Source organism: Drosophila grimshawi, unplaced genomic scaffold (genome assembly GCF_018153295.1).
Source record: "Drosophila grimshawi isolate 15287-2541.00 unplaced genomic scaffold, ASM1815329v1 contig_848, whole genome shotgun sequence".
Classification (NCBI taxonomy): Eukaryota; Metazoa; Arthropoda; class Insecta; order Diptera; family Drosophilidae; genus Drosophila; species Drosophila grimshawi.
This window is the reverse complement of record NW_025063692.1, coordinates 10,770,445-10,797,890: the sequence shown is the minus strand read 5'-3', so window position 1 is coordinate 10,797,890 and position 27,446 is coordinate 10,770,445. Positions and strand designations below refer to the sequence as shown.

Sequence of the window (27,446 nt, the reverse complement as noted above, 5' to 3'; positions counted from 1 at the left end):
CCGACTCGCCGACAACAGCAACAGCAACAGCAACACAACAAGCCATAAGCCACAAGCAGCGATCAGCAACTAACAGCAAACAGCAACAAACAAACAACCAAGCAACATTAACCAGCAACGTTTTTGGGGAAAGAAAGTCGGTTAGAAAAATGTGCAAAATAAACAAGTCTTGAATATTAAATGGCCAAAATTCAAATGCGACAAATTTCATTAAATGTGAACGAATAAAGTGTACGAAACCAAAACTATATAAGTAAAGGTGTTTTAGAAAAGAAAGAAAAAAACTATCAACGAAGAGAAAAACACGCGTGTGTTATCTAATCTGTAGAATAAAAATAAAACAAAAACAAAAAACAAAACGTGGAAATAAAATTCAAGAATATTCACAAAAATCAAAAATTAAATATTAAAATATCGGTTCGGTCGGTGAACAAGTAAATCACAACAATCTCTAATATACAAATATATTTTTTTCCTGTTTACATTTTTTTGACAAACAAAACAGAGCGCAACAAAAAAGAGAATAAATACGAAAAGTGTATGTACTTAAGTTTTTAGTCATTTTCTATTTTTTTTTTTTTTTTTGCGCAAAAGTGCCTAAAAAATAATTGAGTTAAAGCTAAACTAAAAAAGGGGTAAAGAGCACGAAACGAAATGATCAACAATTCAACGAATGTTGCCACGGCCTTGGCGACGGCCACAGGCACCGTGCAGACACTGGACAGGGGACAGCAGCAGCAGCAGCAGCAACCGGGGGCAGCAGCTAACAGTACGGCAACATATGGCAGGGGCATTAGCTCCGACTGCAGCAGTACATCCAACAGCGGCATCCCAGCATATCACTATCATAGAAAATTGCAACACCTGCTCCTCGTCGCGCTGCTCATCTGCCTGTCCTCCGCCTGCTGTTGGCCCCAAGCGGTCCAAGCGCGACGCCATGCGCCCCTCATGTTCGAGGAGGCCGACACGGCCAGGCGCTCCAATCGACCAGCGGGTAAGTGTACAAATATCCATCAATATCCATAACCACATCTATTCAAGTAGAGCATATTTTTTATACTATCATTATACGATTAACAGAAATATGAATGTCAAATTGAAATTGCATAAATTCAAATGAAGAATTTTTGAAAATGTAAATATAAATGATATGTGTCTACCTCCGTTCCATATATGAGGCAATCACTTTTCTTTCGAAATGCGAAATGCGTATTAGTTGAAAAATAGTGAAACCATTGAAGCGTTCTACTAACTGTATCAGATATCAAAGTAGCAAGTATTATGCAACAGCTAAATTGCACATACGCCCCGATGCTCTCTCGCTCGTTTGCCATAAAAGTTGGTTCGCCTTTCGGTATTTCCCCGCAGGTAGCGGTTCGGTTTGTCGGTGCCTCGAGGCGGGTACTGGCTCGCACCCTTAATCCCCCAGCCCAACCGGTAGAGATACACACACACACACACACTGCACAACACAACACAACAGATTGTTTAGCAGGCAGATCTGCTGTCCTGGGTTTTTCATCGCTTTTTATGTTAGTGCTAATCCGGAAAATGGGAATTCCCTTCCGCTCGCTCGCTCGCCTGTCTGTCTGCCTACCTTTTCGTTCCTAGACACATCGGCAACCCCATCCCAAAATAACACAAAAATTACAGTGTAGAAAAGAACTCGCTTTTGTCTATAAGCGGCTTAGTATGAATATCAACTCTCAATACGAAGTTTTAAGTTCCCTGACGTATACTCTCTTTCCAGTTTCTCCAGTTGAGGTAGCTCAATTTGTGACAACTCTCACGCTTGATTAACTGAATTTCCATAATATATGTTTATGGGTTCGACTTTATTTTTATTTTCTTTTAATTGAAAATAGATTGCGGTTTTACTGCAACGACTTTGAACTGTTTCTCGTATTACAATACAAATCGAATTGCAACAAGTGTTAATGTTAATGCCAATGCCAATGTTCATCTCGATGTTGTATTTAGAGAACTGCTGCACCCAGTTCAAAACTTAAACACTAAAGCCGTAAAACAGTTAAAATTACTGCCGCTAATAGCCCAATTAAGTTTCACTTTAGATCTTACACTTATACAATATAAATAATCGTTTTGCTTCCACTTTTCTGCAAGTTTTTCTTTATCTGCCACAAATGTTTTATTTTATATTTCCCTAGAATTTGATAAAAATATTCTTGCAATGGCCCATATCCGTCGGAATATGTCAAGTCATTTTGTTAAAAAAAAAATCGCTCATTGCTTGCCGATTTGTATCTTTATGACCTTTTATATAGGTTGTACAAGATCGCTAATCGCTAACATGTAACTAATAACTAAAAACGATAAAAAAAACTTGCCAATCATATGCATATTAACAGTTATTATTATAGCTAATGCGCTGTAAACTCTCAACGAACTAGCTCTTTATAAGTCAACAACTTAAGATTGGGCCTCACTTGAGCAATAAAACAACAATCATCAATGGCTTATCATATCTCACATTTGCCACCTTCAGCAGCATCATCAGCCCCAGCTTCAGCTCCAGCTCCAGCTCCACTTCCACTTCCACTTCCATTTCCATTTCCACCCTTCCCACGCAGCCAACCCCCAAGGCACCCACTCAAAAAGAGACCCGAAAGGCAGAGCCTCGTGCTAATTAAAAGCTCAGCATAATTTGTATCTCTATGTTTATATGTATGCGGAGTTGCTTGGCGTAGTAGAGTAGTGTGTAAGTAGGCCCCTATTCGACAGACAACTAATTCGGGCAACGGCAAATCCCACCATCAACATTATTATTTTTTTAATGAATGAAAAGCCAACGCACACACAACACACACACAGACAAACACACTAAATCAACCGTTCTTTTTGGATGTATTGCTTTTTTTTTTGTGTGTCTGCACAGCTTGTGGGGCGGGGAGCGAGGCGGAGCAGCTGAAGTCAGATTGGGCTAATCAAACATTAAAAACCACGCACTTTTATTCGACAGATAGAGAGAGAGAGGGAGAGAGAGAAAGAGAGATAGAGAGATATAGATGTGGTAGCGAAGGGGGGCTAGGTGGAGAGGAGAACTGGCCAACTACTAACTACCAATTCGTTTTGTTCATTTCGCATTTAATTTAGCTGATTAACAAGCGCTGCTGTCTGCCTGCTGCTTGTTGCTGTTGTTGTTGCTGTTGTTGTTGCTGTTGTTGTTGTTGTTGCTGTTGTTGCTGTTGGCCCCCTTTGAAAGACCGGACGGATCGTATCGGATCGGATCGAAACGTAGCTGCCTACATCGACCGCCGTTCTTCCCCACAGCTGGTCGCGTTCCCCTTCACTCCCCTCTCTGCATACGCCAGCATTCGTCAGCATAATTCATTTATTCAACTGTCTGCCGCCCAGTTAGGTGTTAAAAAGTTGTTAACTTATTTTTAATGAATGCGTGTAAAAGACAACAACAACAACAACAACCACAACAACAACGACGAAAATCAAGATGTGCCTACGTAAAGCAGCAAACGAGACGACAGACACATATACCGACAGACAGACAGGCAGTAAGCCAACCAGCCAGCCAGCCAGACAGACAAACAGGCAGACAAACAGACAGACAAACAGACAGACAGACAGACGGACAGACAGACAGTGGGACAGAGCGACTGTTCGTTCCGTTTGGCATCTCGGCAAACATATCCATGATCTTTAACGAAACCCGAATACGAACACAAGTAGATGCGAAACATCAGCAACAACAACAACAACAATAACAACAAAAAAGCAACAACAACAAAAAAAGAAGAATGAAACACGCTAAAACGCTAAGTCGCAGAGTCAGAGCCACAGCAACAGTCGAACTCTGAGCCACAGAAACGACGTCCGTCAGACGCCAACATTTTTTTTTTAGCCTTTTTGTTTTTTGCCATTTTTATGCACTTCCCAACCAAAAAAACAAAAAAAGTGCTCACCATTTCTGACGAGTTTCGTTAACCGATTTAAGATATAGGTTTTTAGCTTGTTTTTTCTTCTTTTTGGTTGTGGAAAATTGTTAAGTCTAAATTGAGATTATAGAAACAATGTTGCATCAATAATTGCAGCATTTGGAAAAGCTGTAAAAACGGATTAATTTTGTTGTACAAACATCTCAATGCTTGCGAAATTTGAAATTGTTGAATATATAAATATAAATATTATATATAATATGGTAGAGGAAAAAGAGAGTATTTAGGTAACAGTTTGGCAAATAGTTTTATTATAATTTTTGTTTTTTGTGGCTTTCCTCATGTTTTCCTTTTCGTTTTTGGTTTGGGGCTGTGTCGCGACAGCCTCCCAAAAGCGAATCGCCATCGTCGTCGTCAGTGTCAGTTGCATGTCAGGCAGTCGAAAACGAAATGCAACCAATTTGTTGCCGGTTGCCGCAATGGTTGCAGCAACAGCAACATTTCAAGCCGCCAAATGCAGCGGCGGCAGCAGCAGCAGCAGCAGCCTTTTTTGGCTTGGAGACGAGGCGTCGCCAAATCGTCGTCGGAATCGGAGTTGGAGTTGAAGTTGGAGTCGTGTGTGGGCAGAGGAAGCACTTAATGCCCACAAGGTGTCAAATTGCAGCAGAGAGCTTTCGAGCTCGAATTCGAGTTCGAGTTTGGGCTCGCCCACCACCCGGGCTCAAAAGAAAAGCCAGCTACAGCTAGAAAAAAGTCAAACATTGTGTGTCTGTCTGTCTGTCTGTCTGTGTCTGTCTGTGTGTGTGTGTGTTAATTAATTTGGCTCTTTTCTGTTGTTGCTGTTGTTGTTGTGTTTCGGCTGCAGCGTAGGCAAATAAGATACAGATACAAATATACACAGCGACAGCCTATGGATACACAGATACGCTTCAAAGATTTCGTGGGTTGCTTTTCAGCCTCAGCTTCAGTTCAGCTTTTTTTTTTTGCAGTTGTTGCGCATTTCCGTTCCATTGAAGAGTGAGACAATGCGAGAGAGAGAGAGAGAGAGAGAGGGGTAGATAGAGACAGAGAATTGTGAGAATTTATATATATATATATTTGGGGAAGTGGGGAATGAATTCGAATCAATCCAGAGTTTGTTGGCTTCGCTGCCGTTTCGAACTGTGCCAGGGGCAATTAATACTAACTCATCTTATTGCCATTTCTTGTCTCATTTAGACTTCATTCTACAATGGTAAATCTTCATTTCGGTTTCTTCATTCTAACATCTAACTGTATTTTCTCAGGGTTTATGATTTTTCTAGATGATTGGTTGGTTGTTGTTCGCTATAGTCTATAGTTGCCACAGCGCCCCCATCAGTTGTCTGTTTGCAATTTCGCATTTGGCATTCTTGCCATGCATTAATTATCAGCGAACAATCAGCTGCAGTTCTGCAGCTAAAGTGTGCCCGCCCCTTCGGTCCTTTTTGCCTATCTATTTTAACTATGAAATATCTGGGAATTCGCGCATCATCTAAATTTTGCATCGCTGATAGGCGGACAGTCGGCAGCCGGCAGTCGGCTGTCGGGGCAGTCTTCTCTGATCTTTGAGTGCAACTGTTTTTGAGGCACATTCACATTCACGTTTCGCGTTCACAAAAATCGCCAGATTGGGTGGGTTTCTGTAATGCAACAAGTGCACTCAATTTATATAAAAAAAAATCAAATAAAAAAACTTAAGACTATATTCAATTGCACACTTTAAGATTAAGCGAATTGCTCAACTATTTTTTTTGTGTTTTTGTATTTGTATTTGACACTTAATCAGCACTAGTCGCGTGCTTTGCTTCTTGGTGTTGCTGCTGCTGCTGCTGCGGCTCTCAATCTCATTGATTGCAGTAACGACTGCAACCGTCAGCGCTCATCATCATCAACGTCATCATCAAACTAGCCACCGGACCTGTCCGCCTGTCCCTCCCACACCCCACAGCCTCGGCACCAACACCAACACCAGCCGCAGTCCCAATCCCAACCCCAACCTCAGCACCACCCCACACATCCTTAGAATATTTGTGCAACTTATCAGCGCATTTAAAATTAGCAAGCAACAACAACAACAATAACAACAACTACAACAACAACAACATACGTTGTTTTTGCCCGTCTGCTGCTGCTGGCTGAACTTTTGACGACATCTGCGACGGGGGCAAGTCGCAGTCGCGTGATTTGCTTTGTAAATGAGCAAAAATGCAAAACAAAAACCAAAAAAACAAAACCAAAAAAAACAACAACAACAACATATAACATACAAAAAAAAAGAAGAAGAAGAAACGACCACCAAAAACAAATAAAAATAGTCATTGAAAATGTTTACGGACAGCGACGCGTTGCCTTTAGCTCTGTTCCAAAATAGCCAAACACACACACAACACACACACACACAAACACACACGCACACACACACAACACACACACACATGTATAAAGACACACACGCTTTCAAATTAGCTGCTTTTGGGGTATAGCTCATGCGCAATTGTCTAAACAAATTTCAGAGAGACCAAGATAATTGCAACGATTGCAACACAGCCTTCGATCCACACTGTCTCCCATCATTATTTTCATATTGGATGCAAGTTTGGTATCCAAAGCTTGATTTATATGCACCTGTTCAAAGGGCGAATCAAAATATATATGTATGTGCATTTTTTGACATCTTTTCTGAGTGAGGAGTTTTTTGTGAGATTTCTGCCCTATTTAGTTGGTTCTAGACCTTGATCAATCTGAACATAGTCTATATGTACAACCGGATGTGGCCCAAGCAACAAGTTCACAACACAATTGGTTGCCATATATCATGTGCCACACATATCATATAGATGTGTGTATATAGCATAGACCGATCTGTTTGCCGGCTAATTGGATAGCAATTGTCACTCATTATGATTAAGATTCTGCCACTGCCGCTGCCTCTGCCTCTGCCTCTGCCACTGCCACTGCCACTACCTCTGCGTCTGTCTGCCTCCATCTCGGTTTGCTTCTCTATTTGTCTTCTCGCTTCACTTCTCGTTCAGTTTCCTTTTGCTTTGCCTTATTTAGCGTCGATTTGGGCGTTTTTTTAATTTTTATTTTTTTTTGTTTTACATAAGCAGCGACCGCGAAAAACTTTTTCGTCTCGATCGATTTTCGAGTATTGCGAATTTTTCTTTTAGCCACTATTTGTTGTTGCCAAGGTGCTCAGCAGCAGCAGCAGCAGCACCACAAACAACAACAACAACTGAACGAGCCCCTTTTTTTTGTGTTTATTTTGTGTGCGCGTTTTGCTAGCGACTTTAAACGCTAAAGGCCGTCGTGCCTTTAGCGGCCTTTCCTTTTTGAACTTTTTTCTCTCAGTTTTCGGGGTAATGAGACATATTTGAAGGGGTTGGGGGGTGTGAACAACAACACCAACACCTCGTGTGTATCTGCCTGTGTCTGTCTCTCTGTCTGTCTGTCTGTGTGTGTGTATGTTTGTGCTGGTTGCTTTGTTGCCGCCGACGTTTTGCTCTACTGCCCCACCCTCCAAGCCAGCCGTCCCACTCCCCTTGGTCACACCTAACGCACAGCTATCATAAATTATCAACAACAAGCGCAACTTGAACTCCAACTCCAACTCCCCAATTCCAAACTCCAACTCCAACTCCAAAACTCTTCATCGTGGTCGTCAGCGGTCGGCAGCCTAATCAGCCATTAGAGATCTTCATTTCGTAGCGTCGTGTGTCCCCAAAAGAAACCTGACAGTTGGGCATGATCGACCAAGGGATGCCCTGCACTAAAACTGTGTCATTCAATTGAGAGCAAGATGAAAATTAATTATTTAATGCAGCAAATAATTTGGCTTCGATTTAAGCATGTTCTCATCGCTCAGCTTGTGAAACCTTTGCATATTAAGACATATAAGGGAGAGAGAAAGAGATAGCGGATGCACTCCCTCAATTGACCGATTACAGGGTATTTGTGTGTAGTTCAGAGAAGGGCAGCTGGGCGCAGCACATTTTTGTTTGAGGTTTGTTTGTTTGTTTGTTTTTTTTGTTGTTAGCTTTGCACTTAAATAATTTAATTGCTTATAAAATAAATAAACTGGGGCGCGGGATAACGACCACAATATATACATATATATATATATATATATATATATATATATATGTACTTATGTATATATTTGTGTTTGTGTTGCATTTAAATGCATTTTCCAAAAATACTTATTTACACTTTCAGTTGCTGTCGTATGTTTAACTTAATGTTGTTTGTTGGTTTCGGTTGATTCTTTTTGTTGTTTCATTGACTCAACGATCGATCGGTCAATTGATTGATTGATTGATTGACAGTTCAACACTCGTAGCTGTCAAATTTTGAAGAACGCAAATAACAAATAACAAACAAACAGCAAACAACAAGAAACCAAAACCGAAACCGAAACCGAAACTGAAAGAAAGTCATTCGATTGGTTGGTTTGCCTGCCACACTCCTCCCCCCAACCACCCCCCAACCCACTCCACACGCCTTGCTCTTGCTGCCGCCCACATTGCATTCTATCAAATTGTTGCCTCTTGAATCTGTTTTCAGCATTTCTCGATCTACTATATATAGTATATATATGTGTATATGCATATATTTATTTTTCATTCTTTTTAACATTTATTGTCGGTTTTATTTTATTTGATTTTATTAATTTCAGCGTTGAGCTTTAACTTTTACGCTAATTATTTTGCAACAATTAATTAAGGCGCACAACAGAAATAACATTTTCAAATCAACAGCAACAACAATAATACTAAATATATAGATGTATATACTATATATATATATATACTATATTTTCCTACCAATGGCCAGACTATATAATGCTGATCTGTGCTGATCTTTTAACTCAATTAAAAGCGCACGCAGCCAAATAAAATAGAATAAAAATGAGTAAAACAATCCGAAAGAGTCTGCTCAACGGGCAGTTACCCTGTCCTAGACATTATATCTTTTCGGGACATGTCGTAGTACTACCACTAATACGTATGTATGTAATTCAAAGTCCAGAGGTCTAGCTGCTCTGTCAATCAGCTGTTGCTGTTTACAGGGTATACGCAAATTGGAAAATGAAGAATAGTAGCTATTTTCAAAGGCACTTTTCGACTGTACGTTTGGTGTGTGTGTTGTGTGTGTGCTTAGGCTACAAATACACAACATTGCGCCAGTTCGACGCCGCTGTCGACGGCAGCAGCGACGTCAGCAGAGGTTCTGCGTCATGTGAGTCAGCAACGCATTTGGCAACAAACAGCGAAAGAAAACGCCAAGGCGAATTTTTAGTTGGCTGCTTCGTTGCCTAAAACAAATGACCAGAGAGGAAGACCAAACGACACACACTCATTCACACACACACACACACACACACACACGCACACACACTTAAACTGTAGGCCACGTGTTGTTGGCAGCCCCACAAATGTTTATTAGAAGTTGAAATGCCTGTCGCTGCCTTTTGACTGTAATTAGCACATTGTTTATTTTTTTGTTGCTGCTGCTGCTGCTGCTGTTGCTTGTCTCTAAATGCAGAACACACACATACACACACACACATATATTTATATATACATGTATATGCATATACCTCTAAGCCGTAAGCAACAAACATGCATTAAAAAATACTAAAATACTTATTCGTACACCACGCAAAAATTGTCGCCAAGGGCCCAAAAATAATTTCCAAAAATATATATGTTTTTGTTGGGTGTGTGAATATTTCAAAAAGCTGTGGACAACGCAACAAGCTTGTTCATCTTTAATTAAAATTGATTTTTAAATCAAATCTTAACTTAATTGACAGCTGCACTTTTTGTTGGTGTTGCTTGTTGTGTGTTTGTCTGTTTGTCTGTTTGTGTATGTGAGTCAATGCACTGCCAAACAACAGCAACAATAACAATAGTCGCAAATTTATTTCTAGACATTTCGTCTTAAATGAAACTTAAAAATAAAATATGCAAAATATATATATATATATATATATATATGTGTGTGTGTGTATGTGTGTGCAGATGTGTGTGTGTACCCAAAATGCACTTGCTGATGCTTCAGAAATTGCTATTGCGTGGGCGGCCCACAATAATTGAATAAATCAAGAGAATAAATAAAATAAATAAATGAAACAACAATAAATTTGGCAAATTGCGCATGCCTCAACGTTAAGTTATTGTTTGTCTATTTTATTATTGTTGTTGCACGTTTCGCTTGTCAGATGCATCGATGAATGAAATTGGCACAAACAAAACAAAACAGAAATAGCCTGGAACAGCAACACCAACAGCAATGCCCAAAAAATAAATTGTTGAAATAGCATATTTACGCCAAGCAAAAACATTTTTGCGCTCATTAATCAAGAATGTCTAGACAAATAACAACAACACTTACAAACACACACACTCACACACACACACACACGCAGACACACACACACAGCATATACACGCACATACGCACGCAAATTTTAGCTATAGATCTCAATAGCGCATAATTAACAGCTGCATTTAAATGCTGATGAGTTGTAGCTGTTGTTTCAGTTGTTGTTGTTGTTGTTATTGAACGTTTGAACGGAAATGAGGGGCGGGTCCCAATGTTGCTGATCGGCGCAACAGGAAGAGCGACTGTTAATCAAGCAGCTCGACTTCTGTTATTAACAGCAGCAGCAGCAACAGCAGCAGCAGCAGCAACAGCAGCAGCAGCGGCACAAACAGCGCAGCAGCAGCGAACGAAAGCAGCAGCAACATTGTTGCTAAGCTGCTATTTTTGGCTACACTTTAAGACGACAGCAAACTGATTGCCAACCCGATCGAACGTAGACAACATGTTGCCGATCAGCTTAAGCTTACAGACATTGCTGCAATGGCAACATTGTCTAGATGCTCACAGCAGCATTGTTGCCAACAGTTAGACACAGCTGCTGTGAATGCTCTAACCAAAACGATTTTTACATTCTTTTAAGGTCATGAAGGCATATTTAAAAATATATATTTATATATAAATATATAATATTTACAAGATTTTACGCTGATTTTGCAGGCGCACGCAAAACAAAAGGGGGAAGAAAAAAAATATGAAATCAAGCGCAAAAATTGCCGCGCGCCAATTAACGTAAATTTCAATTATATATGTTCGTTTCGGCCCCAGAGTAAACGTATTTTTAAAATTGCGCAAGCAACAACAAATCAAAAATACAAAAAAAAAAACTCAAATAACAAATAACAAATACAACAGCAACAAAAAATGTTGACTAAAATGGTTACTATAATGGGGCAACAAAGGAGGGGCAGCTCTAGGGTAGCTGTCGGAGCATTTCTTTGATTATCACGTTGTCGTTGTTGTTGTTTTTGTTGTTGTATTAAAATATATGTATGTGTATAAATATTTATAAATCTATTGCGCGTAAATCGGCAGCTTTTGAATCGCTGAGACGCTTCGAAATCTGTCTTGTCTTTTGTGATTGTGTTTCTATTGTTGTTATACATAGTTGTTGCTCTTCTCGTTCTGGTTGTTGTTGTTCTTGTTGTTGCTGCCTGCATTTAGAGTGTATTTGTTTTTATTTTCGCACGCAAATAAAACTGGCGCCAACAACAACAATAACAACAAATTATAATAAGGCCGACACTTGATAAACGTCGCGCGTCGTTAGCGCCACTTATCACGTATACGCCATGTCGGGCAATGCCGCCCCTGGCTTTTTGTTATTGTTATTGTTGCTTGGTTGTCTGTGGGGTGGTGGTTGGGTGGGCGTGATAGCTTCGACAGCTGATTTGTCGCACTCGTATTTAAAGTTAATTAGTTGCTGCTGCCTTTTAATTTGTTATTGTTCGTTTTTGTATTTATGACCAAATCAGCAGCTGTGCCGTTTTTTTTATTTTTTATTCAATGATAAGAGCAACATTTGTAAAGCCAAAACAACAATCCATCATCACTCTAACTGATATATTTACGCTCATTCACTGCCATGGGACACAAACATACACACAGATACCCTACACATGTGCTTCAAATAGCAGCTGCCGTTGTTAACTTTGGCAATCAAAATTCAATTTAAACTGTGCAAAAATTATAATTCTATTAGATCGCAAGCAAACTGAAAATTAAAGGCCAACAATTTTCTAGGGCAGCCTTAAGTCGTACTGCCATTTTCTGGTTTATATAAACATACGTGATTTTTTGTTGTTGCTTTTTTTGTTGCTTTTTTTGTTGCTATTTTTATGGGCTGGCGTCGCCGTCGTTCGATGTGTGGCGCCAAAGAGTTTAAAGTTTTAGCATTTGTAATTTTCCTTCTTTTTTTTTTTTTTTTTTGGTTCGTGTGTTGGTGTTGTGTGTTTGTCGGCCTGGGTAATTAAAATATATTAATAATTTAACGCGCTTCGCAACGATTTGCATACCGATTTTAGTGGCCCATCCAATTAACAGCAGCAGCAACAACAGCAGCAACAATAGCAACAACAAAAACAACGACAACAATAAGAACAAAAATGCCGCTAAAAAGACAAAATAAATGTGCTGTTTGCTGTTTTTGTCAGCTGCTGCCAGAGTTGGCTGCAGCCCACCCTGCTCCACTTTCCCCTCGTGTTAACAAATTGACACTTGTTGGCGCCAGTGACAACAGCAACAGTTGCTGCTGCTGCCGGAAGCGCTGCTGCTGCTGATGCTACTAAATGTGGCGCCAGCAGCAACAACAACATTTTTAGCCACCCCCACCAATCCTCCCCAACCCATTCCACTCACCTAGTGCATCATCATCTCTCTCTCTCTCTCTCTCTCTCATTCTCTCTGCCTTTCTCTTGGTCGACATGTCTATGAGCTATAGATAGGCTCAGGCATTGACTAATTTCATTTATGGTCAAATGCAATTAGATGGCGCCACAATTCCCCATACCAAAAACAACAACAACAACAACAACAAAAACAAATAGCTATATACCATATAGATATATATAAATACGTATACGTAATATAAATGTAATATACACTTTTATAGCAATGGAGGAACAATTTAAAGATTGCGATTTCATTCTGCTTATTTTATTATTATTATTATTATTGTTATTATTATTTTGTAGTTCATTTAAATGTTGTGATTCTGATTTCTGATTTCTGAAATTTTTGCATTTTGTTTTTCTTGTCTTTCCAGTTACCGAATGCCAGTTTGGCAAAGTTCTCCGTGAATTGGGTTCCACTTGGTATGCGGACCTGGGACCGCCATTTGGCGTCATGTACTGCATCAAATGTGAATGTGTCGCGGTAAGTTTATGCTCAAATTCATCTCAAACACTTGATTCATTCCAAATACGAAAGAAAATCGCAGTCAAAATACTCAAGATGTTTTCAAAGTGAGACTGAGGTGCTTTTAAAGTTGATTACAATTCAAATGTGTTTTAAGAGCTTTTAGATACATTTAGATAATCTGTGGAAAGCTTTAAGAAGCTTTTCGTCAACTTAAGCTAAGCCAATTTGCAGAGTTTATGTAATTCATACAAATATACATAGCAGAAATCGAAACTGATACGAAATTGAGATCTTTGATCTTTGTTGGGGCCAGCCAGGCCATGAGCCTAAGCAAATTGAGTCAAGTCAAAAACGATTCTTGTTGCTGCTGTTGCTGCTGTTGTTGTTGTGGTTGTTGTTGCTTCTGCTGATAGGCGGCCAACTAATTGACTAATGACCGCCGACATTTGCTACAAGCAACAACAACAACAACAACTACAACACTTGCGAGACAAACTACACAGTTACCAAACAAAAAAAGAATATAATAAAATAATAAATAAGTAAATTATTAGCGAAAAACGTATTCTAACTTGAGGGAGCAGTGCTGGCAGGGATGGTGTTTGGGGGTGTGGTGGAGGTGGAGGTGGAGGTGGAGGAGGTTGCTGTGTCGCAGCAAGATGGCAAAGCGCATAATTTATGGCATTTTTACGCATGATTAATATTGATTTGAAAGCTCTTTTTAAATGCGAAACGAAAGACGAATCTCTCTCAGTCTTACACTCACCTTCTGTCTCTTTCTGTCTGTCTGTCAGTCTGTAGTTTCTAGTATTTTGTATAGCCTATATACCCCATACATCCGACATTTAGTAGACACGCTCAAGTGTGTGTGGAAGCCTTGCCAAAACTCAACTAAAAACAAATTTAACATTGTCATTGCTGTGGTTGTTGTTTCTGTTGTTGTTCATCGAATTACGCAAAAAGAATTTGCAATGCCGTACAAATTACGTAGAGAGTGAATGAGACAGAGACAGAGACAGAGAGGGAGAGAGAGAGACAGAGACAGAGCGAGAAAAACAAGTGTGAAAAGCGACGCATACAAAAGCGAGGAAGTGAATGGGCAGTGTGGGGGGAGGGGAGTCAGGTGGCAGGGGTACGGGTGGATGTAGATAGCCAAACGACCAACAATAAAATGTCCAAGTTGTGTCCTCGTTCAAGTTCTGCGTAAAGTATGAAAACAACAACAAATTACATGCAGCATTTGTAAAGATTATATATATTTATATATATTATATATGGATTATATATAACCGTATGTGGGATATATTAAGTGTATATCAGTTCGTATACATGTTTATAAGGCAGGCCCCGAAAATTAATTGACGCCATAAAGTCTTGGCATATTTTTCTTGTTATTATTGTTGTTGTTGTTGTTTTTGTTGTGCGTCTGCCAACGACCAGACAACAGACGTATATGGACCCACACCTGTGTGTGTGTGTGTGTGTGTGTGTGTGTGTGTGTGTGTGTGTGTGTGTGTGTGAGTGCGTGTATGACAACCCACCAATAAACCCAATTAGCGTACTTAAAAAATCGAAGCACCTTTTAAGAAATACATTTAGTAAACGATTCAAGCCAATACTCCGAAGCAAACTATTTGTAAGAAATAAATAATGAGAAAATAATGCATATATAAAATATAGTCGTCATATATTTATTTTGATGATTAATCGGGAACTGACTCTCATTTGTGATATGACTTTATCTTTCGATAATAAAACCAATCAACCGTAAAGCTAATCAATTCACATATGAAATGTATTTTTCTTAGAAAAGATGTAGTAAAATACGATTAAAAATGCTGATTATAAACCTATTACTGAACTTAAGCTTATAAAGCTATAAATATGTGTCTACTTCATGACTGAGTTATACTTTTTGGCAAATTGTTGGATGCACCAGCATCCCTTCAGTTGCCTCCCTCGCTTTTTGTATCGACGCCTGTCCAGGCACTGGTCATTCGGTCAGTTCTTGTTCTTGTTTGGATGGGGGGATGGGGTTGGATGAGGTTTGGTGTTTGGTCTTTAGTCAGTTGTGTATTAATTAATTATAATTTATGTGGCTGCAAGCGTTTTAAACGAGGCACATCATAAAATAATTTCTGCTTCTGTAAGAACTTGAGAGCTACGATATAGCATCCATTAAAAGCAACAACGTTGTCAGCCCCATAAAAATCAACAAGAAATTCATATAAACATCAAACAAGACAAGAAGAACGACAAACACACAAACACACAAACACACACACACACAAAGTAACCTCTCAGTGGATTCGCGCAGATCTGAAATGAATTAATAAGAATATAAAAAAAAACATATAAATAGAAAAAACATACGAATTATAAATATTTTTTTATATTTATATTAAGAAAATCGCAGCTTGATTTAGTTCTAAATTTAATAGGAGCGGCGAGACAGACAGAAAGAGATAGCAACGCATCGACTTGTGAGTCGATAGACGTTAGAGACGAGAAGATACCCTGCACTTGTGCATAAAATCGTATACGAATATGTCAGAAATATATATTAAAAATATATGGACAAGAAATTGAAGGCCCACAACTTGAATGGTTGCTGAGTGTGCTCAGTTGTTTGAGGGATGTGGCTTAGAAGAATACGCAAGCTTTAGTGAAGAACAGGGTATTTGTGCCAAGTTCATTATGTTTACAGGGCGTAGAAAATAAATGCAAAACAATAACAACAACAGTCAAATAATAATAAAAAGAAATCAAGAATTTGAGTCAGTTTTCAGTTATGCGAATGGCAGCGCTAATTAATTTTGTGGCTACAAAAATTATATAAAAAGTAAATAAAAAATAAATAAAATATACAGTAATGGCACAAGGCAGACAGAAGTGACACATTGGCGATCCACTCAGCATAACTAATGAGATACAAAAACAAAAAATAAAAACATAAAATTAAAACCAAACTTTTTTTTTTCATTATCATTTAACCAGAGTTGCAAATAAAAGACGGTTGATTTAGGCAATATACGACTGACTCTATTATACATGTATATATCCAGCATTTCATAAAGCTATCCAGCGTTCATTCGTTTTCTTTTTTTTTCTTTTCTTTTCTGATTTTATACTAACCATGTTATTATTCTTGTTCTTGTTGTTTTTGTTGTTGTAGATACCCAAAAAGCGACGCATTGTTGCACGCGTCCAGTGTCGCAACATCAAGAATGAGTGTCCGCCAGCAAAATGCGATGATCCCATCTCATTGCCCGGCAAATGTTGCAAGACCTGTCCAGGCGATCGTACCGGTAAGTGCCAAGCATCAACCATATTGCATATCCATAAGAGATACTATTTACCCCTCTCACTCTCACACTATCTCACTGTCTCTGTCTCTTGGTTTAAGGAACACTTTCGCTCAAGAGATCATGCCAAACATATGCGTCATATGCTTGTCTAATTACGTATGGGGAGGGGTTGGTTGGTTGTGGGGGGGTTGGTTTAGTTCTTTTGGTCTTAGCGTGTTCAAAGCATTTTATGTGTGTATGTGGGGGAGATTTATAAATATGTGAAAATATCTCAATATTTTGACACATGCAAATTGTTTGTTACGCACAATAAAAACAAAATAAAACGAAAAATATTGAATAGGGTGATTTGGCGATATCAGACATATTTATATATAGATATATATATATAGATAGATAGACAGATATATGGGTGACATATTAAAAATGTGGCGGCTGCTTGTAGAGAAATTTGGCAAAATGATGTCTATATATATGTATATGTATGTGTAGATCATATATCTGCATATGTATGAATAATTAAGCGTAGCAGCAAACGCAGCTGTATAACACTTTTCAGCGACGCGTCGCGACATAGACCATAAAAAAAAAAAATAAACAGAGGAAAAAAAAAAGGAAGAAAAATAGAGAAGAAACATGCTAAACACATACATATGACGAGCATATATAGCATAGATATATAGACATATAGTTCACGTCTTCGAATACTCGACTCGACTCGGATTCGAATTCGTTTCTTTCGTTCTCGCAAAACCGAAACGCGTAAATTGTTTATGAAAAATTACTTGGCCCGAAATGAAGGTCAACGCTACGCAATTTATAATTCTTTTTTATGCCATTTGGTCCGCTCTGTTGTCGCCCAGAATACATATATATATATATATAATATATATAATATATATAATTTATATATATATATATGTATATATGTATATGTGCACAACATCATATTCCAATCTATACTTGGAACACACACACACGCACACACACATACTCACCCATGATTTTCTTGATGTATGTTATTTAATTTTTTTTTGTTTTTTTTTGGCCATCTCTGCATTTATTTATTGTATGTAGGAGCAGCATTCGACGACTTTTGCATGTTGTTCGATGTTTCGTATGTTGTTCGTCTCGATTGTTGTTGCTGTTGTACTATAGAGACGATTTATTTGATATCAGCCCCTGAACATCATGCGACAACACCATGGGGAATAATATTTGGGTGACTATCGAAATTGGTATGTCGACTATATGGGAGAACTTGGATAAATTGGGCTGCGATTCGCCGAAATCACAGAAATTATTTTCGCTGGCATACACAGGGGACACACACGTGCCACATTAAACGAATGGATTGCGTTGCCACAACATGGTTCAAAGTCAACTAAATATATATAGTTGCTATATAATCTATATCGATCACGGCCACACGAAATGCGTCTGGGGAGCAAAATTGAGGCAGCTGCCAAGGGGCAAGCGCAACTCGAAAAACGTAGTTTGTGTAATTCGATTATTCAAGTAATCAAGAGTCCTTCAGGTATCTGACAAATCAAAACTAGCTGGCAACCCTAAAAGCTCGATGGCAACTCTTCAAGTTGTTTAAATCGTTGCATAAATTCTACACCACAATTGGAATACCCGGAAAGTTAAGTTATGCTCCTCTGGACTTAAAGCTCATGCGTTTGCTTATGAGCACGCAAGACACACACAAATCACACACAAAGCACACGCACACACACACACACACACGCACACATACACACAACAAACATAAAGAGCGACTGAATCACAAGCAATTCTTTTGGCTTTTTGCTAATTTTCTGCATGAATTGAATTCATAATTAGAAAAACTTATGAGGAAAGTTACACAGTGTGTGTGTGTGTGCGTGTGAGTGTGTGTGCGTGTGTGTGTGAGTGTGTGTGTGTGACATTTTTCACATAATCAAACCGAGTGCTGGTGGCTGAATTCCAGTCTGCGTCTCCCAGTTTGCTGTTGCTGTTTTGCCGCTGTGTGGCATGTAAACTGGTTGCAACTGCTGCCAAGTTGCCAGCCTGCCTGCATGTTGCTAGTTGCCTGCCTGTTGCATGCTGCCTGCTGCCTGCTGCCTGCTGCCAGTTGCTGCAGCACATCATTAGTTTCCGTTTTGCGGCAATTTTTCATTTGCTTATGCAAAGCCGTTGACCTTTGGCGCTTCTGTCTCTTCTTCGCCAGCGACTCCGCCTCCCCACCAACCCTCCACGTCCGCCTCGTCCACCTCTTGCGGTTTTTTGACGAGCGGTCGAAACGAGAGATTTCACTTTTATACAGTTGGGCGGGCTGGCAAGGGGGCTAAAGGGGTGTGCTGAGGGGGCGTTTAGAGTTGGCTTAAATTGCTGCCACGTCAAATTGCAATAGCAGCAGCAGCAGCAACAGCAACAGCAGCAGCAGCAGCAACTGTTGCTGCCTGTTTGGCTGCCTCAGCTCCGCAAAGTGGCAGCAACTCTGGAAACTTGCAACTCCGCAACTCCGTAACTCGGCAACTCGTTTGCCATAAATAGTTAGAAGGCACGGGCGCGGCCCCAACTTGGCTCGAGTCGCTGATCGCTGCTCGCTGCATGCCACATGCCACATGCCGCATGCCGCATGCCGCCGCTTCGCTCTCACGCAGTCTAGGCTATTGTAAAAATATTTAACAACACACACACAACCACAAGCAAGCCTGCTTTTGATTTAACAAAGTTTTTTTTTTCGCCTAACTTGGTCTACGCCATGCCAGCCAGCAGCTTTTGTCCAAGCAAGGCATGCATATTATATATATATATATATATATATATAAATTTTTATAGAAGAAGACTGCTACAAGCCAAGTTTAGTGTGTGTTCATCTGCAACGCGCAACAACAACAACGGCGAAATTGCCAACGTTAAATGCCCATTTTTGGGGCAAACTGCAATCCACGCAGCTCAAGCATCGACTTCAAGTTCGACTCTGTGTCTCCGTCTACACTCAAAAAAAATAAGTATTCAACAAAAAAGTCCTGATTTGCACGAAATATGCGTCGAAATTTCCATATATTAAATACTGCCAATGCTAAATCTGGTTGTGTACAAGAAAACACCACCGAAAGGAGTTTGGAGCTGAGTTTAGTCTGATTTTCTTGGCCAGCTTTTTGTCGAAGTGTATTTGTGTGTCTGTCTGCGGTGCTCTGTTGATTCTTAGCATTAATTTATGCATTTTTTCGTTATTTTTATAATGACATAACTCGAGCATTTTAACGCTTATTAAATTATCTCATTTACCGCCACAAACAGCGGGCGGTCACCGCAAATGCCAAGACAGACCAGCCGAGGAGTTGCCGTTGGAGGAGGAGTAAGGAATGGGAATGGGTATGGGAATGGGAATGGGAATGGGTATGGGTATGGGAATGGTTAACGTTTTTACGTTTAAAAAACCAGGTAGACACAATAAAAGTTAATGTGTTCTCATATACGATTTTGAGGCAAACGATCGATGGATCGATCGATCGATTCGAATGCGATGTGTTTCGATAAGGCCAGAAAACTGTTCGACTTCGACTTGAACGACTGACTCTGCTCGGTTCAGTCGATTCTCAGTTCTTGGCTGTCGAGTGGCGTCCATTAAGAGCTGACAATTCAAGTTGATGACATCTTTTGTGGTCGGTTTCCTTTTTAGAGCATTTTATGGGCGCCCGAACCCAACAACAACACCAAAAAAAAAAAAACAAAAAAAACCAAACAACAACAACAGCAACTGCAACAATAACGATCCACATAGCGCAACAACACTTTGTACACACAAAAGGATAGGGACAAGCACACACACACACACACACACACACTCAAACACACACACACACATCGATTTTTATCGTTGGGCGTGAGTATGTATTGAAAGTATCTCTCTGCGCCTCGGGGACAATAAAATTTTCAACTTTATCGTTATCGCAACGGCATCAAAACGGAACTGTCTATTAAAAAACTGTGCTGCACGATCCCATTTAAGTTGTTACCAACTCAAAAATCGGCTCTGGTGTCTCAAGGTATCTTTGTGTGTGTATGTGTGTGTGTGTCGGGTGTGTATATGTGTAAGAGCTTTTGCTCTTGAAAGTCCTCGCAGAGCACTCCTTTGGAAGCCTGGCAGAAAAATAGAAAATGCTTTTATTCGCTTATAGAAGCCGTCGCATCTTGTCTATAATCTGAGCTGGGGACAAGGGATCTCTGATCTATCTGCTTGAGTGAAGACCGATCTGTTTTATATCTTTATTTCGCACTTTCCAATATTAGCAAACAGTTAAATTAATGGAATTATCAGCTGCTTATATGTATAAGCTTCACACAACGACGCTGCTCTAATAACTTTAAGAACCTTCGAGCCACACACAACGCTTAAAATTCTATGGAACAACAACAACAACAACAAACAAACAAACAACAACAACAACAACGGCAATAAACAACAACAATTCCATCCGAATCCAATCAGCAATCAGTTAAGTTTTTATGTGTAGCTGGTTGCCTTCGTTGGCTCCGTTGAAGATCTACATAAGTAAATGCTAAACGCTTTGAGGGAACCCAATTCAGAAAGATAGATCATTTGAAAAAACACTTTCAAAACTATATTGTTGTTGTTGTTGTTGTCGTTTTTTTTTTTTTCTTGGTTAATGAGCTGTGGCAACACAATCTGTGTGATATGAGATAGTTAGTAAGCGAGAAAGAGAGGCAGTGGCAGTGGCAGTGGCAGTGGCAGAGGGAGATGGCGGCAGTCACATACCAAAGCGTTGACTCAATGGCCGAAGGTGTCGTTTGTCTTAGCCTCTGGCTTTGTCGGCTTCTGGCATGGCCTGACCAAGCCAGGCCAGGCCAGGCCAAGCCAGGCCAACTCAGTCAGTTCTCGTTGTGCCGCTGTCCGCTGTCCGTTCGCGTGGTTGTCATGATGGGCAACGTGTCGTCGTCTTTGTGCGCACCAAAACTCATTTATCTTGGCTTACAAAAACGGCCAACCCGAAGACCGAAATAACAACAACAACAGCAACAACAGCAACAGCAACAGCAACAACAACAACAACTAGCAGCAACCACACACGGCATCAAAATGAAACGAAACGAAACGAAATTCATTCATCTGCAATGGCAGCAAGAGGAAGAGCTGGAGAAAGGGCCAGGGAAGCAGGAGCAGGAGCGGGAGCAGGAGCGCGAGTCAAGGGCAATATCGACAATACTCAGACCTACGAGCAGCTGGCCTCAGCAACAGGAGAAAAAACCTCAACCTGAGACCTGAGCCTCAACTCTTGAGGTTGAGGCTCAGCTACACCCAGAAAAAAACATCAATGCAATACTCGAATTTAGAAAGGGCAGACAAAATTCGAAAGATTATTTTAAATGAATATCAACGCATAAACAGAATTACCCACTTTATGCCCGATTTATCAGATTCAAGACAATATTTTATATTTTTCGACTTTTATCATATTGCTAATTATTTGGCAAAATCGATGCTTGAATAATGTAACATATTTTTCTGCAAGTGTAGCGATCTTTGGCGATCTTTAGGCGATCGCCAATAAGCTAAAGAATGCGATGCAGACGACGCGTCAAATTGAAAAACGCAGCACGGCAACAAGCAGCAGATGGAGGAGAAAGGCAGGGGCACAAGTAGAAACAGGGCAAGGAGGAGGCAAGGAGGGGGCAGAGGTAGCAGGGGAGCATGGGGCAGGCCGAGTTGAACAGGGGCTAGCGGCTTCGGTCAGAAGTGGCTCGTATTAAGATCAGGCGATAAGATCGGACAGCCACAGACGACATTGGGATGCACTGTGAATGCGGCAACAACACACAGACACACACACACACACTCAGCAACCGCAGCTTGCTCTTGGCCTGGCTAAGCCCTACCCCCACACAAACACAGACACACAGAGCGAACTCTGCGGCCTCGGCTCCAATAAAATGCTATACAAGGTGTCAGATTTGTCGCCCTTCATTATGCGGCAAGAAGTTTTTTTTTATTTTATTTTTTTTTTGTTTATGTGTGCTGTTGCTTCTTCTTTTTTTGCGGCTTAAGGCGGCTATAAAAGTGAGAGAGAGAGACAGAGAGAGAGAGAGGGAGAGAGGGAGATGGAGCTATGGTTTGAGCGGGCGGCAAATATAATCGAAATTCCAATGCAGCAGCATCCAACCTTCAGCTTTAGCTTTAGCTTTTTATCTGTTTTTTAGCCTCTCTCTTCTCTTCTCTTTCATTTTTTTCTTTTTTTGTGCTGTTTTTAATCAGCTTTGGGCAGAGCGGCTTCTAACGAAGCTGCTGCTGTCAATCAATAGTGTATGTGTTTGTGTGTGTGTGTTTGTGTGTGTGTTGTGCCTGTCACGTCCAGAATTGTCCACCTACTTTCACGCTGCATACTCTTTTGAGCAATACACAATATATATATGTATATATATATATATATATATGTATAGATAGATATATATTTGTATTTGAAATTCTAGGAATTCTTTGATTATTGTGTGCGTTTCTTGTTTTCTGTTACCTGCTCAATTTATGCACGATTAATGAATGCCACCTGGACGAGTCCCCTGCTTATCCTTCCTGCGCTACCTGTATATATATATATATATATATGTGTGTGTGTGTGAGAGTCTTTGGCCCTTTATTCAGATTGCGATTCATTCATACGTTCAGGGGGCATTCATGAGTTGCGGCTCATCCTCTTTGAAGCTATTTAGCTGCTATCTAAATTCCATCTAAGTAGAGCAACAGTTCAGCAGTTCAGTTCCTAACCTTCATCTCTCTATTTTCTTGTTTACAGATACGGATGTGGCTTTGGATGTGCCAGTGCCCAGCGAGGAAGAGGAGCGCAACATGAAACGTGAGTAGCACAAATTATAAACGAACAAAAACAACAAAAACAAAACACAAAGAAAAACTATACAATTTTAGCCGATAACCTTTCCAGATAAATCTGTATCCATACATAAGTTTTGTTCAATTATATATATCGTTGTCTGATCTTAAGTACAATTAAATGTTTAGATTTTTAGGCAGCTAAACTCATTCCTCGTCCGATTGTTGCCTATATCAACTAAACGATATAGGAATCAGAATTAATACAGCTTTCGTCTGATTAATCATATTCAGATGTAAGAAAATACAACTTCTGAAGCCAAGTAGCTTCAAAGTAAAAGTTATTCCCTATAATATAGAAGACATAATGCAGACAGTAGAAAGCAAATCGTTTTTCATGCTTAAAAACCAAATTTACGACCGATAACTCCAATGACAGCTATATGATATAGTAATGCGATACATCCGCTTTGGATAAGCAGCTGCCACACATTTCAGTTTCTTCTGGCTCAAAAGGGATGGGCGAGCAGGTCGTCTCTCAGCAGGTCGTCTCACGACTTATTCAAACACTCACACAGACTCATAGGGTGCCATTCATGCATTCACTCTAACTGATTCCATTCACACAATCTGAATTCGTTTCACAGATTACGCAGCGCTGCTAACGGGTCGCACATCCTACTTCCTGAAGGGCGAGGAAATGAAGTCCATGTATACGACATACAATCCACAGAATGTGGTTGCAACCGCACGCTTTCTGTTCCACAAGAAGAATCTGTATTATTCGTTCTACACATCGGCGCGGATCGGTCGTCCCCGGGCCATACAATTCGTGGACGATGCGGGCGTTATACTCGAGGAGCATCAGCTGGAGACGACACTGAGTGGCACCCTCAGCGTCTATCAGAATGCAACGGGCAAAATATGTGGCGTGTGGCGACGTGTGCCACGCGATTACAAGCGCATTCTGCGCGACGATCGTCTCCATGTGGTGCTGCTGTGGGGCAACAAACACCAATCGGAACTGGCCCTGGCCGGCAAGATCGCCAAATATACGGCACTGCAAACGGAACTGTTTAGTTCGCTGCTGGAGCCACCATTGACGGCGAGTGGCAAACCGGATCCACAGCTGGCCGGTGCCGGTGGCACAGCGATCGTTTCGACAAGCAGCGGGGCAGCGAGCTCAATGCATTTGACTCTCGTATTCAATGGCATCTTTGGCACCGAGGAGTATGCCGATTCAACGCTCAGTGTCCGCATTGAGCTGCCGGAGCGCAAAGAAGTCATTTTCGATGAATTGTCCCGTGTGCGCAAACCATCCGCAGAGATCAATGTCCTCGAATTATCCTCACCAATATCCATACAGAACCTGCGGCTAATGTCGCGCGGCAAACTGCTGCTCACCGTCGAATCGAAGAAGTATCCCCAATTGCGCATTCAGGGCCACATTGTGACGCGTGCCAGTTGTGAGATATTCCAAACGTTGCTGGCACCACCGATGCACGGCGGCGAGTTGAGCACCACCAGGAGCAGTGGCTTGGCATGGGTGTATCTAAACACAGACGGGTCGCTCGCCTACAACATTGAGACGGATCATGTGAACACCAGAGATCGTCCGAACATCAGCCTCATCGAGGAACAGGGCAAACGCAAGGCCAAACTCGAAGATCTAACACCCAGTTTTAATTTCAATCAGGCCATTGGCACTGTGGAGAAACTGGGACCCAAGGTCCTCGAATCCCTATATGCGGGTGAATTGGGCGTCAATGTGGCCACCGAGCATGAGGCAAGCCTGATACGTGGCCGCCTCGTGCCACGACCCGTTGCCGATGCACGAGACTCTGCCGAACCGATACTGCTCAAGCAGCACATGGAGCATGGATCATCGGCATCGGCATCGGCATCGGCATCTGCTGGCCATAGCATGGGCATGGCCTGGATGTCCATCGATAACGAGTGCAATCTGCACTATGAGATCACATTGAGCGGCGTGCCAACGCAGGAGCTGCAACTCTATCTGGAGGAGAAGCCAATTGAGGCAATTGGAGCGCCTGTGACACGTAAACTGCTCGAGGAGTTCAACGGACAGTATATGGAGGGTTTCCTGCTGGGCATGCCATCAGCGGAGCTAATCAAACTGGAGACGAGCGTCTGCTATCTGGAGTTGCATGCCAAGCACAGTCACCAGCTGCTGCTGCGTGGCAAACTCAAGTCCACAAAGGTGCCCGCCCACTGTTTCCCCATCTATACGGACAACAATGTGCCGGTGCCGGGCGATCATAATGATAATCAAATGCTAACCGCTGAAACGAAATGCTTCCATTCGGGTCGTTTCTACAATGAGTCGGAGCAGTGGCGCAGCGCACAGGATACGTGCCACATGTGCGCCTGCCAGCGTGGCCAATCCAATTGTGAGCCAATCAAGTGTCCGGCACTCAAGTGCAAGCCACTCACCGAGCAACTGTTGCAGCGCGAGGGTGAATGTTGTCCCACTTGCGTCGCGAGACGTGGTGAAAATGGCGCCGATTGGCATATGGCAGCTGGTGCGACAACATCATCCACATCCATTGCTGCGCACAGCAATAATGGCAGCAGCGATCTGTTGCAGCCGCATCGCGGCTGTCGTTTGGGCGATCAATTTCATGCCGCCGGCGCCAGCTGGCATCCGTTCTTGCCACCGAACGGTTTCGATACGTGCACCACATGCAGCTGTGATATTCTGACGCTGGAGGTGCGCTGTCCACGGATGGTCTGCCCGCCGCTGCAGTGCATCGAGAAGTTGGCCTTTCGGCCCGATAAAAAGGCATGCTGCAAGGTCTGTCCCGAGGGCAAGCAGAGCACTCATGGCCAGAGCAGCAAGCATACGCCCAGTAATCCCAATGTCCTACACGATCAGGCAATGCAGCATTCGGCTGCCCATACCGCTGAAGAGGTACTCAACGCCGGTGGCTGCAAGGTCGTCAATAAGATCTACGAGAACGGACAGGAATGGCATCCCGTGCTCATGTCCCACGGCGAACAGAAGTGCATCAAATGTCGCTGCAAGGTAAGTCCAAAGCAACAATTTCCCAGGCACTTTCAAGAGCTAAAACAAATTTCATTCGATTTTCACCTGCCTCTTGCACTTGCCTCTGCCATTATCCTTATCTCCCTGTTCAACTGCCTTACTTATGTGTGACTCTTTTTTTTATCTTTTCCTTTTGAACAGGACTCGAAGGTGAATTGCGATCGCAAGCGTTGCTCTCGCTCCACGTGCCAGCAGACGCGCGTCTCCGGCAAGCGTCGCCTGTTCGACAAGCCCGGCAGCGAGGCGGCGACGGGGGCGGGTGGCGGACCACAGCCGATTGATGAATGCTGCTCGACGCAGTGCCGACGCTCGCGACGTCATCACAAGAGGCAGCCGCATCATCAGCAGCGGGCGGCCAGCAGCTGAGCAGTTGGCAGGCGCAACAGGGGCAACAGAATTTGTGTACTCTCCCAACGAGAGCGAGAAAGCGTGACAGGGAGCGAGCTAGCGAGCGACAGAAAGAGAGAGCAAGAACAATGTAAACTTGTATTATAGCAAACAAAACAAAACAAAACAAAACAACAACAAAAAAATAGAAAGCATGCACAGAGCGAGTGAGCGAGCGAGAAAGCCTGCGAGCGAGCGAGCGAGAGAGAGAGAGAGAGGAACAGAAAACATTATATATATATTTATAAATATATATATATATATTTATAAATATATATATATATATATATAAATATGAATATATACACACACATACATGCATATACATATATATATGTATATATATACAGATATGTGAATAACCAGTGCAGTTGCTTTAAATTCTATCCGAAGAAGTTAGCTCGAAAGCATTTTCAGAATTTCTTTGATTTGAAATTTGTAAATTTGATATGGAAAACTGTGCTGTGTTCCGCCGTTAAGTAAATTTTTAAATAACCACTCATCTTCTTCTTCTTCTGCATCTCCTTCATTTTCTTGTTCTTCTCCTTCATCTTCATCTTCATTTGCATCAATTTCAATCATCATCAATTTCATCAAAATTTCATGCTCTTCTTCTTCTTCAACTACTACTTGTTCATTTCAATTAATTTAAATTCACATTTAAATTGCAATTT

The 27,446-nt window shown here is 41.3% G+C and overlaps 1 protein-coding gene across 1 annotated transcript; it reads left to right on the top strand.

The window, feature by feature from the left end:
- The first annotated feature begins 594 nt into the window (after window positions 1-594).
- LOC6565558 (dorsal-ventral patterning protein Sog) lies at window positions 595-26,965 on the top strand. Its single transcript, XM_043216161.1, has 6 exons — window positions 595-994; window positions 13,081-13,190; window positions 16,351-16,483; window positions 23,284-23,343; window positions 23,966-26,364; window positions 26,527-26,965. Exons 1-6 carry the CDS (start codon window positions 655-657, stop codon window positions 26,749-26,751), a joined length of 3,267 nt encoding a protein of 1,088 aa, XP_043072096.1. The 5' UTR covers window positions 595-654; the 3' UTR covers window positions 26,752-26,965.
- The last annotated feature ends 481 nt before the right edge of the window (window positions 26,966-27,446 follow it).

What these genes read in the sequence shown, in the direction of transcription:
- LOC6565558 (XM_043216161.1), top strand. Translation starts at nt 655, where the DNA reads ATGATCAACAATTCAACGAATGTTGCCACGGCCTTGGCGACGGCCACA. An exon ending in TCAAATGTGAATGTGTCGCG is followed by an intron (nt 13,191 to 16,350) that starts GTAAGTTTATGC and finishes TTGTTGTTGTAG; the next exon opens with ATACCCAAAAAGCGACGCAT. An exon ending in AGAGGAGCGCAACATGAAAC is followed by an intron (nt 23,344 to 23,965) that starts GTGAGTAGCACA and finishes TTCGTTTCACAG; the next exon opens with ATTACGCAGCGCTGCTAACG.